Source organism: Stegostoma tigrinum, chromosome 26 (assembly GCF_030684315.1).
Source record: "Stegostoma tigrinum isolate sSteTig4 chromosome 26, sSteTig4.hap1, whole genome shotgun sequence".
NCBI classification, from domain to species: Eukaryota; Metazoa; Chordata; class Chondrichthyes; order Orectolobiformes; family Stegostomatidae; genus Stegostoma; species Stegostoma tigrinum.
The window spans coordinates 24,363,871-24,380,418 of record NC_081379.1 but is presented as its reverse complement, the minus strand read 5'-3'; the positions used below and the strand labels follow the sequence as shown (position 1 = coordinate 24,380,418).

The following is a 16,548-nucleotide window of genomic DNA, read 5'->3' as shown; positions in this document are numbered from 1 at the left end:
CCTGATGCAGTTTAAAAGTTTAATCACGTCAGTAACATTATCTGTTCTCTATTTGACAAAATTAAAATTGCACAGATGGCTTTCTGTTATTTAACTAAGAAATGTTTATATTGGATGAACGCTGAGTTGGGGGTGGGTGCGGAATATGGGTAGGCGAAGAGGACACAGTAAAGCAATCTGTCTGTTTGACTAATGAAATGGTATTATGTGCTCATTTTTGCATTGAAAGATTTTGCTCTTATTAATTGCTTTGTATTGTTGAATGTTACACAGAGCAGTCAGTTAAAAACCCCTCCAGAAATCTAATTCATTTGACTGTGGAGCCACAACTGTACTACTTTCTGAGAAAGAGATGAGAGGCAAATTGTATATTTCTGAATTGAAAACAAAAATTGTTCTTTTTTCTACAGAAAACACTAGTTTTGTGCTTGGTTTAAGATCCACAGTCATTACTTTTTGTTTTTTTTCCTCTCATAGTTAGGTTGCTTTAGTTATGAGTGTTTTAAACCTAGGATTTGTCAGTCAAGATAACTCTGCCTTTCGTTGCTTACCCTACTCTGGTTAAAGTTGCTTATTGAAACTGAGCTAATGTTTTGGGGCTTTTTGTGGGTGTGTTGTGATTTAAGTTCTTAGTCAGTAATGGCGGGTGACTACATTGAATCGTAAGTTCCTTACAGTGTGGAAGCAGGGCATTCTGCCCATCAAGTCAACACCGACCCTGTAAAAGGCATCCCTACCCAATCCCTGTAATCCCCGTTGAGCAACTGATGGCATTGCAGAGTGACTTTCATGTCTGCTCTTACCTGATGCAACTAAGGTGTGGGTTTTTGCTGCTTTACTGTTTCTCATTTTAAACTTGGGAAGAACTAGCTGCATCATCATGACTGCATTCTTAGATTAAGCTGCAAACTTGCAGCGTAGAGTGGTCATGTAAGACACATTAAACACTTACCTACCTTTTGGCACTTTTTAAAATAAATATTTTGGAATACCTTTGCTACGGATTCACCCATTCATTAGAGGAAAAGTTTGCTGCTTTTGTATGCCGTAGATATTTGTATGTTCTTGAGGAATTGGGCGTGTAAGTTATTGATGGAACTTCATGTTTGCAAGAAGTAGCAAATGCTTTTCTTTCATTGGACTCCATTGTGGCAACTTGTTCTGGCAGCTGCAAAAGTGATGTATTTTTAGATAAGTGAATTTCGGTTGACCAGATTACCACCTGTTGGCTAACTCTGGGCATGTGTCCTGTCTGGGTATCAATGTCAATCCTCCACTGTTAGGAAACCAAAGTGTTGCTTTCAGATTCATTTTGTAGCGTTAAGTTTTGCTTATCCACCTACCAATGCCGCCTCCTCCCACTGTTACCCCCCCCCCCCCCCCACCCCGAATCAGTGATTTCGAAAGGATTGAATTAGTATCTGCATGTAAGTTTGCTCGCTGAGCTGGAAGGTTCGTTTTCAGACGTTTCGTCACCATTCCAGGTAGCAGCATCAGTGAGCCATGTTACCTAGAATGGTGACGAAATGTCTGAAAACGAACCTTCCAGCTCAGCGAGCAAACTTACATCCAGAACTTCAACCTGAGCTACAAATCTTCTCAAAACTCACTATTGAATTAGTATCCCATGTAAATTTCATGTATAAGTGTTCCTGGAATGGTGCATTAGAATCCAGTGATACAGGTGCCATGCTGTTAATATGTTGTGAGGTGATTCAGATCAGCTAGAACAACTAAAGGTGTGTGTGCAAATAAAAGCTGTTCCAGGCATGAACACCCTCCATAATAACACTGCAAGGGATGCTGAGCCTCCTATAATCACGAGATTAATTCTCTGTCCTGTATAGATGTACTGATCTGCTTAGCCTCACTGGTAACAGAAAACACATTTGTCTGTCAGGCATATTAACTTGCATCTTGGGACTTCACTGCCTCCACTTGAAGGATCCATCTTTTGCGTGCCTGGCAGCAACAGTGCTGTTTTGGCTTGTTTGTGATTGTGTGGTGAAATAAAATGCTATCAGGACTTGCCCTGCTGTTGGTTACATGAAGTAGGGTTTTAATGTAGTATTCAAGTGGGTGTCAGTCATCAGAATATAGTTCTGACTAGGACAGTTTGTCCTTCCCTACTTAGAGCCAATAAATCACCTTGGTTTTATTAGACTGCAGCAAGTGAATGCAAGTTTTTTGTTTGGCTACAAGTAGCTGGAAAGATGAGAATTTAAACATATCCTGTCTCTAGCGTGGTCCTCATTTTCCTCCCATTCTCTGTTTAAACTGAGTTTCCTATCCAATGCTTTTGTCTAGTCTAATTTATTTATTCTGTAAGATCTACCTTTGAACCCCGTCGCCATTCTCCTCCGTTGTCCAGCTCTAGAACTACTGTTGGGTAGCATTTCTGTTTAGGATCCTGTATGTTTGAGCAGCCATCTGCAATCACCTGCATATTTTAGTCTAAGCACAGCTTTGTATCTCGTTTGCTTGATACCCTTTAGTGAGAAGATAATCGATCTCTATACGTGTGAATAAGTTATATCTTTTTCTGACAGTACTTACCATATTTTATTCCATTACAGCAGTAAATGCTACTTCCTTGGCACAAACTGCCATTTGTAGCCACTTGATTAGCTGAACTAAGCTATGCAAAATGTTTGCATCTTGCTGAACCCAGAGTTGAGCACGGAACTGTACTTCATATCCATGTCCTTTTCCGCAGTGAATACTGAGAAGACTAGGAAGGGTTATGTTGATATTAAGGAGGTGGCGTTGGGTGTCTTGAAAAATGTCAAAGTAGGTAAATCCCTGGGACATAATAGGATCTATTCCAGCGTTCTCCTCCCTTGCTCCCATACTCAATCCTCACCTGGAGCTCACAAGACCACAAATTTCCAGAAGGCTCTTCCTTTGTTAAAGCAAGGTAACAGGGATAATTCAGGAAATTTTTGGCCAGTGAGCCTTGCATCTGTAGTCGGAAAATTGTTGGAGAAAGTTCTTAGGGTTAGGATTTACTTGCATTTGGAGAAGAATGGACTTGTTAGTGATAGTCAGGATGGCTTTATTTGGGGAGGTCATGTGTGTAAAATTAGTGTTTCTTGAGGAAGTGACAATGATTTGAGGGTGGGGTAGGGAATGTTGTCAGCGTGGACTTTGTTATAGCATTTGATGAGGTCCTTTATGGTAGGCTGGTCCAGAAGATTAAGCCACATGGGATCTATGGTAAATTGGATATACAATTGGCTTAATCAATGCCTGAGAGTTATTGGAGGAGGGCTGCTTTTCCGATAAGATGTCTGTGACCACTGATGCTCCGCAAGGATCAGTGTTGAGCCTTTAGTTTGTAATATATAGAAATGATTTGGATGGAAATGTAGGTAATCTGGTTAGTAAGTTTGCAATGACACATGGTGATGGAGTTGTGGATAGTGAGGAAGGATACAGCATGATGTAGAACAGTTGGAAAGTTGAAGAAATGGCAGAGGTGGTTTAATCTGGACAAGTTAGGTCATGTGTTTTGGGAGGTCCATGCAGGGAGCAAAGTATACGGTCAATGACAGGACTCATAACATTGATTTCCATGTTTTTGATACCTGCAGACTTGATTTTCTTAAATATCCTTATTACTGGAGTCACAGTTCACCCTGCAAAACAAGAGCTCCACCTGACAAAACGACTGTTCAGTCCTGATCTGCCTGACTCCTGTTATTGCTGACCTGTACCTGAACCCCAATACGTTGAAACTACATGGTTTCATGTAACTCCTAACCTTGGTTTCTTTCTTAACTTGTACCTGGGTTTACATAATTTTGCCTTCTCATTTCTGTGGATTTCCCCATCCTTTTCCCATTATGTTTGGTAATAAAGCGTTCAGCTGTGATAACCCCTTCCTCAGAAATTTCTTTCCTAAAGTCCTGTACCCATTCAACACACAATCTCTTCTCTTCTTTTAAAAGTCTTTAGGAACAATGTTTTTACTAAACACTTCTTCCCCTGGGCCTCTCTTTCACACATGATGTTATGTAAGTAATTTTTTTATTTGCTGGTATGAGAATCTGTGCATTACATGGTCTTTATCAAGTTTGACAGGGCATTAAATATTAAAATCCAACACACAGTTTATGTAAAGTGCTGTGCTTTAAATTCTAATTACGTGGCATTGCAACACTGGAGGAAGGTAATTATACTGAGTACTTCTGAACAGCTCGAGATTAAAAATCCTAACACATTGAAAACACTGTTTAGTTTGTCAGTATCTGTAAACCTGGAACTAGAATATACTTAGTGCCTTAGTGTGTTGTTGCTGAATGTGTTAGAAATGGGTGGGACATGTGGATAAAATCAGGAAGGGTTCCAATTACAAAGACACCAACAAAGTTTTGGATTTGTATACTTAGTAACTGTAATTTCTAAGTTTCAACAGTGTCTCCAAATTTGTGGTGGGCAAATTCCATTGCCTGGATTGGAGTGATTAAAATGTTTCTCTTTCTGCCTTCTCAAGTAGTAATTCTGACTTCCATCCAAATTAAATTGGAACCTTTATGCACTTTAAAATTGTCACATTCTTAGTCTAAAGACTGGGTGTGTTGGGGGTGGAGGTGAATGTGTGTAGGTGGTTGTGCATTGGACATGTAGAACAGTTTTGGGTTATACACCAGCTACAAGGCAGACTGGCATTATAAATGTTTATTGCCAACTGAAATGTTATTGGTTTGTTATAAGATTAAAGATATCAAGCTGAAATGTAATACTAAGGCTCCTCTTTGTTTGTGCAGTTGGTGACAAGGTTCCTGCTGACATCAGGCTGACTTCAATTAAATCAACAACCCTAAGAGTAGATCAGTCTATTCTTACAGGTAACATGTCATGTTACTTTTCAAAGTGTGAAATAGTGTTATAGTATAACTTGAATTCCTCATGTAAATTCAACTTTTTTCTTTTGCTAATATTACTTTGCATTATTTTATTTCCACCCTTTCTTTGCTCCTATAGCTACTTGATGTACCATGCAGATTCTACCCCACCCTTGTCTGTTCCCAAGTTGAACTGCTTGTATTCTGTGAAAAGCTACAAAGAATATCTCCCTTGCATAGGCCATCTCCATAGCAACATGGCATACTTTAATAAATGCTGGCCCAGCCGCACAAACCCACACCTCCTGAATGCACTTTTGAAGGATCCCAAGTATTTTTAAATTCAAAGTAAACCAACAATCTTTTATCTTGAAAGTAGTGTTGATTTAATGAACTGTATAAATAATTATAACACTTTAAAGGAGTTTAACAGCCATCTTCAGATTTTTTTCATCCCACCAAGAAATCCTTTAACATACAAAGGTACCCGTAGACTCTTTGATCTGGGAACAACACAGATGATTTAAATTCCTTACTGAAGAACTGTAGACCTCCTATCCCTTCCAGTAGCTTAGAGGTGAGTCATCCATTGTTCAAGTATTTTTTCACTTTCAACTCTGAACTTAAGAAAATGCATAATATCTTTTCAAGTATAGATACTCCACTTCTATTTAACAGCTTCTGAAACAAGTCTTTCCATTTATCTACATTAAAATTTAATTCTTTAAGTTGAAAAGCTATTTCCTAAACTCCAATTTAATTATAAAATCTGACATTTGCAACATGCTGAATGCCTGCCTATTCCAGCAGCTTGCCAATTGGTCACTGTCCTCCCTACTGTTTACTTTTTCATTTGCAATTTTTATATCACCAGCAAGTTTTGAAATTGTCTTCTGCACCCAAGTCTAGGTCACTGATGCATGTAGAGGAACCTGTGTGTGCAAATAAAAAAGAAATCCTGTAAAATCTGTACCTTTTCCAAGAAACAGCCATTTACTAATGCTTAATGTCACTCAATCAACTTTGTAACCCTACCTGCTGTCTATTTTACTCTGTTGACTTGCCAGTATTGTTGAAGTCTGTTATGTGACACTTTATGAAAAAATCTTTGGAAGTCCACGAGCACTGTGTCAGTCACGTGGGTGTATAGTGGTTATTGCATTTGGTGGAAGCAGTGGTGGTACAAATTTGAGTCATGGCTAAGATTGTCGCTACATGCAGCAGCATTATTTGGTGGTGAAAAACCCTACTCCACGGTCTTTTTGGTGAAGTTGTAGTGTCCCTATCTCTGGGCTAGAAGATCTTGGTTCAAGTTCCAACTGCTCCAAAGATGTCATTAACATGCCTGAACAGGTTGATTAAAAATAGCTACACTGCCAAATTATATTTTCTTATCAACGCTCTGTAAGCTCATTAAAAATCCAAAGTCAGTTAACCATGAGTTGTTTTAAATTGCAATGGACAGTATCTGAAATATCGGTGAAACAGAAGGGAAACATTATACATTAAAAAGATCGAATTTTAAGACTTAGGACTTTATTTTTGATAGCTGGTTGCATGCAACTCAACAAATTTAACTTTTAATTTAAAATTTTAATTTAACCAAACATTGGACTAAATTTGGTTTTGTTGATTTTTATATTGCTTCATTTACATTTTTGGACACTTGCAGTTCTCAAGCACATTGAATTATTAGTGTTGTAGATTTTTATGATGAGTAATATTCAGCTGATCTGTTAACTTTTTAGTGTGTAATTTAATATATAAAACAAAAGGATAAAGTGGACATAAGTATATTTTAAGAATTCTTCAAACTTTTTATAAACCAGCCTCTAGCTACATTATGAACAGAAAATGACCCAGCCCCTCAGTGGGTTACATTGAGTCAAAAGGTTTACTTAGATTGCTTCTAAAATTTGGTATTTTGCAGTCTTGTACGCTTAAGTCCAAGTGTCCTTTCCTTTGAAAAAAAGGACGACTTGGATCTGGGTGACAGTTAAATAATTCTTATTTTTTGTTTCTCTTGCCTAGGTGAATCTGTGTCAATCATCAAGCACACTGATCCAGTACCTGACCCTCGTGCTGTGAATCAGGACAAAAAAAACATGCTATTTTCTGTAAGCAACTTGACTACCTAGATTTAACTTTGAATAGTAAAGTGACCTGCTTACGCACAGGCAATGCCATCAAGCTGTTGCAACCCAATTCCTCATTGTTACGTTTTATAAATAAAAAGCCAGTTTCACCCTTCACTTATCAAATTGATAGTTGTAATGATATTTACTCATCAGGTAGCAAGCTTTTTTCTTTCCTTTTCCAGTATGATGTAATTTTGAATTGAATTTTAACTACCTTGAACTTCAAATAAAAGACTCTCACTAGTAAAGCAAATTTGTTTGAACTTCTCTGAAAGTATTTTTGACTCTTTCCCTGTCTCAGACAGAAATTTCAGGCACATATAGTTTCAGTCCGTTGCTATTTACACATACAAAACAAAACCATTCAGTTGTAAAGAGTAGCTCTAAATGAAGACTAATGCCAAGAAATTGTTTTGGCTCAGGGACTTTATACTGTAGGATTGACTTGCTGCCATAATCTTCTGGATAGTAGACAAATACAGTAGAATGTTAACATGTTCCTAATAATTTGGCATCTTTGTTGCATATATATAGAGTTTTGTAAAACTGCTACTTTTTTGAGGGGAGAAGTGAGAATAAAAGTTTTTTTTTGTTTCAAATGCCGATTCTACAGTTGAAGTCCTTCAGATTTCTCCCTAAGCTGATTTTAATATTGCTGTCCAAGTGCCACCAGGTGCTGACACTGTAAGTCTTGGCACAGCTAGTGGCATCACCAGAAAATGTGAAAGATTAAAATAGGTTGTAGATTTAATGATTTTAACAAAGGAGTTTTCTAATTGGAGCTCTTATGTTAGTTTTGCCAAGGAAATATTGATTTTTATAATCCACTCTTTCATTGTTGATAGATGAAACAATGTTTGTTCCTGGTTTTTGACATGACAACATGTTGTGCTGTAATTTGAGTACAGAACTGAATCTTCACTTGGTTTCTGATCTTGTTTGCTATCTTGAAGGCGAAAGGTGAATGTTAGTTGAATGCTCCTGCCAGTATTACATTTCAGTTTTCTATTAAGAATCCAGTAAAGTAAAACAGGCAAAACACTTTCTTCCCTTTGGTCTATGTGTCGTCACTGTGACTTGTGGTGTGTCGTGGCAGGATTGATGATTGCCAGGCTCTCTTGAATGTAAGAGGACCCAGAATGGTGGTCTGGTAGCAGGAGCCAACTTCACCTCACTAACAGGATTGTTCCCCGGTACCCTACTTTCACTGACTTGTACCCTGCATTCCTGTGCCTCGGGTGGGTGCGGGCAACTAACAACCATCACTTCTGATGTTGATGGCAGCACCAAGCTGTTAGCTGCTTCTTGGTCGGTTGTTCTCAATAGGTAGGACTTCTTTGCTGGAGAGCCTTTGATAGGACCCCTAGAACTCTTGGAAGCCAGCATTCTCCTCCTAGTAGACATGATCCCTGCTGGACTGGCACAGTCCTGTCTGCTGAGTGTAAAACAAAGTCTTAAGTGGGTTCTTTTTGGGATCTACTTTAGTGGCATTTATGTTTGTGTGCTGTTTTGTCTTTTCACTGCTCACTGGCAGTATGCATTGGGTTACTGATCACTGAGTGCCCATAAACATATTGGCCTTCCAGCTTGTAGAGTTATATGTCAAAGTCTAAAATTCTGAGTTCTCTAAAATTTAACATTAGTTGTCACTAGACTTTACAGTTACAAAAACAGGCATTTTGATGAGGCAGAAGAGAATCTGTTTGAGATTTTAATTCTCCTTGACTTTAATAGTGCCATTTACACAATTCTAGCTAGTGTAATTCCATGGGATGCCTGGCAGAGGTAGACCCCTTGTTCTGAATTCTAAACAGTCCATTGTGAAGTTATTTTGCTGAGCTGCAAATTCACGAGGAAGGCATTATCTTAATACCCAAAACACTCATCTGTCTACACTGTCATAGTGGACCACTTGGGTTTATACCGTTGTTTTGATGTAGGTTCCAGAAACTAGCATCCTTAACCAGTTTGCAGATTTCTGCTTCTCTAGTAACACAACAGTAGTCCCAGCTCTTATGTGCTCGATCCACCATCTGATCTGTCAGTGTGAACGTGGAAATCTGCCTTACAAAGGGTTGTCTCTGTAATTTATAAGGGAGAGGACAGATAAAACTTCAGCTGTTTGCTCTGGATCACTGCAAACAACAGAAAAATAACCTTCTTAGCCTCTGATTTTTTTTCTTCCAGTTATCAATTTTTGAAATTTTATCATCTGTTCACAAGCTATTGTTGCTTACAATCTAATTGTACAAATTTTAATTTTGATCTTAAAAACATTACCCCCCACCACAAACAAAATTACAGTTTTCAATTTAAAAATCAACTTTTGAGCACCAGTGTTCCAGTTAAATTATAAAGCTGTCTTTGATTTAAACAATCCTGAAAAAATCACTTTTTTGTTTCTGGCTATTGTACGGTGCTGGGTTTGAATGCTTGCATTTTTTCTGACTCACACCAGAATGGTGTAGTGTTTTAGGATTTACCCATCAGTAAGTGGGAGCACATCTTTTCAAACTATGAGAATTGTTAAACTTAAAATAGGTCAGTCTACTGACAGAAGATAACAAAATCTTTTAGGAAAGTGAAATTATAGGTTAAGTAGGGGCTTACAGTGAGTTTGTAGTTCGTACAACGGTATAAAACAGTAACCCAAGTGGTCCATTATGACAGTGTAGACAGATGAGTGTTTTGGGTATTAAGATAATGCCTTCCTCGTGAATTTGCAGCTCAGCAAAATAACTTCGCGATGGACTGTTTAGAATTCAGAACAGTGGGTCTACCTCTGCCAGGCATCCTGTGACCATTTTCTTATTTGTGTAATAATATACTTGTTTAGTTTATTGAGCTGCCTTACTGTTTGATTTGTTTCTCAATCTGGTACAAATAAACATTATTGAGAGAACTTTTTTGGTGATCATCTTATTAGGCATATGCCTATACTTAACTGCAATGTGTCAGTCACTTATCCCAAGGCTTCGGGGAATGCATACTGTAACCAACTGAGTTATGATTAAAACTAAGGAACAACTCATGAGCATAGGCCAACCAACTCAAATGCTGCAACTACATCAGTGGCGCAAGTTTTATAACCTTTGAGTGGATGGCAGCCACTATATTTATATTCTTGAATATGAGAGCCTTTGGTGGGAAAATGGATATCAGGAATATCTTAGTATTGTTTTGAAATTTATTTGAGTATATAAGTGATAATTGAAATGTCTGTTGTAGTAGGATTTGAATCCAGAATCTCCACACGCTATCAGTCTGGGCCTTTGGATTACTATTCTGGTGACAATTACCATTACACCTTTATCATCACCTTCCTCAAATTTTCACTTAATTACTGATTAAACTGCTGTGTATTTCAATTTGTTTAGCATACAGCAGCTCTGTTAATGTAGGTAGAAATTGCGAACTCCCAATTTCAATAGAAACATATTGCTTTTTCCCCTCACAGGGTACAAATGTTGCAGCTGGAAGGGCAGTTGGAGTTGTCGTTGCCACTGGTACAAGCACAGAAATTGGAAAAATTCGTGATGAAATGGCAGCGACTGAACAGGAGAGGACGCCGCTTCAACAGAAGCTTGATGAGTTTGGTGAACAGCTCTCCAAGGTTATCTCGCTCATCTGTATTGCTGTCTGGATCATAAACATTGGTCACTTCAATGACCCTGTACATGGTGGCTCCTGGATCCGTGGTGCCATCTATTACTTTAAGATCGCAGTTGCTCTGGCTGTTGCTGCTATTCCAGAGGGTTTACCAGCTGTTATTACTACCTGCCTGGCCCTCGGAACTAGACGAATGGCAAAGAAGAATGCTATTGTGCGGAGTTTGCCCTCTGTTGAAACATTGGGTTGCACTTCTGTTATCTGTTCTGACAAAACTGGTACTCTCACTACAAATCAGATGTCTGTCTGCCGGGTAAGTATTTTTACATCAGATTTTGGATTATTTAAAAGTTTTTTGTAAAACAACTTAAAATGCAGAAGTTTGCCTGTGTCTCTGTCTGCACTGTTAATCTCTTTTAATGTTTGGAATGGAAGGGTGGCAAGTGTGAGAATTGTTTAAGGTCAGACCATGGAAGGCTCCATCTCTCTGAAGCAACATTCTATGTTCCTAAAAAAAAATTGCCCTAGTCTGCACTTATTAGTTAATTGTATATTATCCCTTTTGTCCTTCAAGTGACAATGCACACGGGAATTTATGCAACATCCTCTGGACAGCACAACTTAAATGGCGTAATGCCAGAGTAAAATCGATGGTAAAATCTATTTTTTAGACGTTTATCAAACTTAATTATCTGCTTCATGATTAAAATTTTTATATTAGAAACCAGTTTGGTTGGCTTTTATCTACAGATTGTCATGAATCTGCATCTTTTTGTTTGGATTAATTAATGTACGCTTGCATGCAAGATGTAGCTTTTTTTTTAAAAAGAAGGCTTTTTAGCACAAAGTTAAGATTTTAAATAAGTAAGCACTGACCCGTCTTGAAACTGTTGGAAGAGTTTAAATTAGTTCGTTTGTCCTTTACATGTCATCTTCAGCTTGTAGAATATGTGCAAGATTTATGTGAGCTGTCACACATTCAAAATTGGCTGCGAAAGCAACCTGATTGTTTGCCTCATGGACTAAAAATGGACTCCTCTGGGAGTATGATTTCTCTACTCAGACTTGCTGTAAAGAATCTTTTGACCTAGCCAGTAAGATTCTCAGTTTTCTCTGATCTCGTGAGGCACTTGCACAGACTATAAAATCTATGCATGTATTAGATTATATGGGGCTCCATGTACTTGTATCTCAATTCTTTGAAATTATTTCCAGAAAAAGATTTATGCAAGTAGCAAGAGACCTAAATGTTGATCCAATCTTCAGCATTGTGTAAAAGAAGCTTTGTTTGTGTGTCAGGTGACCCATTTGTCATGATTGAGGAATTTGTGTTTTTCTACTCACTTTGATTTGATCAGCAGTTGATATGCTGTGCTTAACTTAGACTGTCCATTACTTTGTCATTTTCCTAGATGTTCATTGTTGACAAAGTTGAAGGTGAACAGTGTTCTCTGAATGAGTTTTCAGTAAGTGGCTCCACCTATAGTCCTGAGGGACAAATGTAAGTACACATGCTCATTCATTTTTCAATCTGCAACTTGGATGTGTACAGCTCTGTTTAATGGTATGGGTCAGTTGTCACTGCACTGTATTCTGTACTTGATTTTAAAGTGTGTATGAAAGCATTTAATATACATCAACTTTCCACTGTAACTCAATTGGATTTTTTGTTCCACGTGCCTTGAATAAGATCAAATAAACTCCACTTTAAAACTATATTGTTGTTTGGCACTTGGGGAAAATTTATCATAATTGCACAATGCAATTACCACTAATCTAGTGCCTCTTTCTGCAGGGGAGGGTGAAGAGAAGGAAATGAAAACCATTTTTGCTGTTTTTTCCCAAGAGGATGTAGTGGGTGAACCTGATAACGAATAACAGCGCACAGTGTTAATGCAAATAGAGACCTAAACAGGGATACAACATCTCCAGTAGTGAGCTGTCAATCAGAAGGTAATAGAAATGGCAGGATTAGGACATGACCACATATATATTTGTGTGGCTGCAAAGATCTGTGACTTGATCCTTTATTTTGCCCTACCTCCTGTCTGTAGAAGACGTAAACACTTACACTTCAACATTTATTCATTACCCACTCTCAAATACAAAAGTAAGAGTGTTATACTGGTAAATTCCGTCCATATTCATTGTACCTTTTGGCTTGAATCAAATTGCAACAGTATGCCACTAGTAATAAAACTCTTTCAGTCTGGTATACTTGTTCAGGAAAACGAATGCCTAGATCCTAAATTTCAGTGTGCCCTTTTTGAAGCCTCACATTCACTTGTGACATTTGGCTGCAGTCTATGAAGACGACTAATTTTGGTAGAAGATCTTTATTTAACCAAAAATATCCAAAGTATTTATTTGGATTTGACTCTGGACTTCTCTCATACATTGGGGACTTGACTTAATCTTGATGTTGTAACTAATCAGGTTAAGGGTGATAACTGTTGGGGAACAAATTGCAAGTAAATGAAGTTCCCAGATATTATTCAGTGTATGCTGTTATTACAGATCTACCTTCCCAATCTTTTTACACAAGAATCTTGTCTCTTAACAGTATTTTGTTTGAGAGTTTTGCAGGCCTATTTGATTACATGTTGAAATGTTCGAGAATAAACCACCAGCTTTGTACTAAGGTTGAGTGGGTAGATTTTTGTCAAGTAATTTAAAAATTTCTAAGCAGAAGAAGCTGGTCATGAGATGAGGGTGCTGTTATTTCTGCATTGCTGCTGCCACGTCACGCCGTGACCCATCCACCCAAAAAAACTTGAAATATATAAAAGCAATAACTTGGATTAATGTAGTACATTTTGCATGGTTAGGAAATCCCAATGCAAAACCGTAACTACTTGAGGTATAACCATTAAGCTTATGTAGACAAAGAACAGATGCCTTCCTAAGTCCTACAAACAACAGATAATGGCAAGAAGAGAATTTTTAAAAATTATAATTTTAGTTTAGCAATTGACTGCCCTTACTTTTGCTCAAGTGGTATGCTGTGATTCTTTTGCATCCAGTGAAGGGGCTAGTACCTTGCTATAATGTTGTATCTGAAGGAAAGAGCCTCCCTGCAACATTCTCTCCATTCTGCAATGAAATGTTAACCTATCTTGTGTTTATGTCTCTGGAATGGGGCTTGAATCCACAGCCGTATGACTCGGTGAGAAAGCCATGACTGCTGCTATATGTGCAGAAAAAGCGAGTTGAGAATAATCTGTGCTTTTGTAACTGAAACAATACCCCAACCTGCCTAACCTGTTACATATGAAATTTAATTACCATTGTTGTACATAAGCAAATAATATTAAAGAGCTCAGAGGTAAACTTCCCCGTGCTTGTCTTCCAGAATGACTTGATGCTAACTTAGTCAAATGGTACAGAAACAGGCCCATTTGGCCCACCGTGTCTATGCTGACCAACAAACACCAAACTACACTAATCTCCTCTTACCTGCACTGGTTTCATAGTTTCCTGTGCTCTGGCATTTTAAGTCCTTGTCCAGATGCTGCTTAAATGTTCGTAACAGTACCTGGCTCTGCTGTCCTCTGGGTGATAAGTTGTTTTTGTCGGATCGCCCTAAACCACTTACTCCTTGCCTTAAACTTTTTTCCCCTCTGGTCTTAGTAACGTCTGCTATGGCAAAAAGATTTTCACAATATAACCTGTCTGTGTCTCTCATAATTTTGTATATCTCGATCAGATTTCCTGTCAGTCTGCTTTGCTCCAAGGAAAGTCAACCCAGTCTCACCCCATGCCTGTTATGCAACAGTTAATATCCTGGTGAATCTCCTCCGTGCACTCTCCAGGGAAATCCTTTCAATTGTGCAGTTCTGACTGCCACGGGCACCATTCTGTCGGTGGCCTAACCAGTATTTTATGATGTTTCATGTGAAATTGTGAATGACAGTGTCTTTATTTTGTTATCTGTATTGTGTTTGTGCTTTTTAAATTAATCAGCTGGGTAAAAATTGTGCAACTGAATTTTCTATTTCTGTAATTTTGAATGATTGCCACAGTAAAAGTTAAATGTTAGCAGAATTTTCAATCTTTGCTGCCTTAGAATGCAGTTTGAATGAAATAATACTGGTCATGTGAACTTTAATTACCGATGCAAGTGAAATCTTTAGTATGCACACCAAGAGCAATTTTTTTAGTGGTTAATAACCAAAGTGGCTAAATAAGAATTTGCATTACTTTTTTAATGACTTGTTTTAGTTTTTAAATACTGTCACTCACTGAGTAGTACTGTAATCAATATAATGCTGACTTTGAAAAATAATTGTTTCATTGATAAATTTTAATTTTTTTTGGAATGAAAGTGCCAGGTTTCTTTTTGACCTGTGACTTCAATTTGCGTAAATGTGTGCCTGTGTTTAAACTCTTCCCTTTAAACAGCATCAGAATGGTGCTAATGGGACATAAACACAGCAACTCAGACACACTGTTGCCAAAAGTGACTGATATTGTACCAAGTGATCCTGGATAACTGGGGCATATTTTGCATATCATTATCAGGAATAGGTGCAACTGCTAACTTCAGCACTGCAGTGTAAGTACCTCTATAGTCAGTGCTATTATTCAGTTCCTGTCTTGAGCTGAAGTTGAAATTTTAACCCAGCTGAGCACATCAGTTGGGCCTTGTGCATTTGAGTTGAAACTGCAATAGGATACCCCAGTATGAATTATTATTTGCAAATCTCGAAGCTTTTAATTTGGATATGGTGGTTTCCAAAATAAAAATTCAAATTTGTGAAACTGAATCTGGATTGAGCCTGTTGCCACTAACACTGCTATGGCCTACAGTTCCTTAATTGAATAGAGTATTTGGGCCTGGAAATCATAGTTAAATTTAACTTTTGTCTTGCAGAGATTTGGATAACAAGGTAGTGAAATGTTCTGACTACGATGGCCTTGTTGAACTGGCAACAATCTGTGCACTTTGCAATGATTCTTCTTTGGATTATAATGAGGTATGAATCTAATATACAATTGCTCATTTAACTTACCATGACTGCACATTGAAGTCAAAATCATGCAGGGCTGAAAGACTTTGGAGTTTCTTAGAGTGAGGTAGAACTGGGAGAGAGACCAGATGCAAGAAATGGATGGCTTATGGAAGAGATGATATAAAAGAAGGCCTTGGTGGTGGAAATGAACATGACGTTGATGTGATGTGGCAATTTTGGTGGCGATTATCTAATGGCTGGGGGGCACTGCACTGGGCCAGATTAAGGGAAGAAGGAAAATTGAGGATGGTTTTTGTTTTGTTGAGGAGCTGCAGTGAGCAAATTAAAGTTTTTGGTTTATTTATTATCCCAAGATATTGTCATGCTTAGCTGATTCAATCTGGAAGTGTATATTAGGTAAATGCTACTCGATTAGAATAACTGTGGTGACTTTGATTTCATTACCTTTCATATACTTAAATCTTAAACTTTTTTAAAGAATAAAATACTGGTGAATCATGAAGGTTTCCACCCTTCAAAAGTCTGGCAAGATGTAAAACCCTAATCCCAGTCAATGCTTGAATACTTCATTGAGTGGTTGAAACCTATCTTCCTGGTAACTGCAACTGAACACTAAAGCTCTCAATTAAAACATAGCTCTGTCAGATTGAAACAGTAGTAATTGTTCTGCTTTTATAGTTCAAATTCTAATATTTCTTTAGTTTGGAAAATCAAAATCGATCAACTTGTTCTACTAACCTTGGGAAAAGTACTGTAGTTGCCATGTTTAGTAATGTCAGAAACTATTCATTGTGGTTTCAATGTCCATGTTAATTAATTTTGTCTCCAATTTTCAGACCAAAGGTGTGTATGAGAAGGTTGGAGAAGCCACAGAGACTGCCCTTTGTTGCTTGGCTGAAAAAATGAATGTGTTTGATACAGATGTGAAGAACCTATCCAAGATTGAGCGTGCCAATGCCTGCTGCACTGTAAGTTTTGAAA

The 16,548-nt window shown here is 37.9% G+C and overlaps 1 protein-coding gene across 2 annotated transcripts in view; it reads left to right on the top strand.

The window, feature by feature from the left end:
- Nucleotides 1-16,548, top strand: part of LOC125463969 (sarcoplasmic/endoplasmic reticulum calcium ATPase 2) — a 78,542-nt gene that overhangs the window by 39,000 nt on the left and 22,994 nt on the right. For both annotated transcript variants that reach the window (XR_007249944.2, XM_048555809.2), the window contains exons 6-11: nucleotides 4,770-4,850; nucleotides 6,879-6,964; nucleotides 10,443-10,907; nucleotides 12,007-12,095; nucleotides 15,468-15,570; nucleotides 16,404-16,535. Coding sequence is in view for 1 of the 2 variants with exons in the window: in XM_048555809.2 (XP_048411766.1) it covers nucleotides 4,770-4,850; nucleotides 6,879-6,964; nucleotides 10,443-10,907; nucleotides 12,007-12,095; nucleotides 15,468-15,570; nucleotides 16,404-16,535 (956 nt within the window). In the remaining variant the exon portion in view is untranslated. The remainder of the gene's footprint in view (nucleotides 1-4,769; nucleotides 4,851-6,878; nucleotides 6,965-10,442; nucleotides 10,908-12,006; nucleotides 12,096-15,467; nucleotides 15,571-16,403; nucleotides 16,536-16,548) is intronic.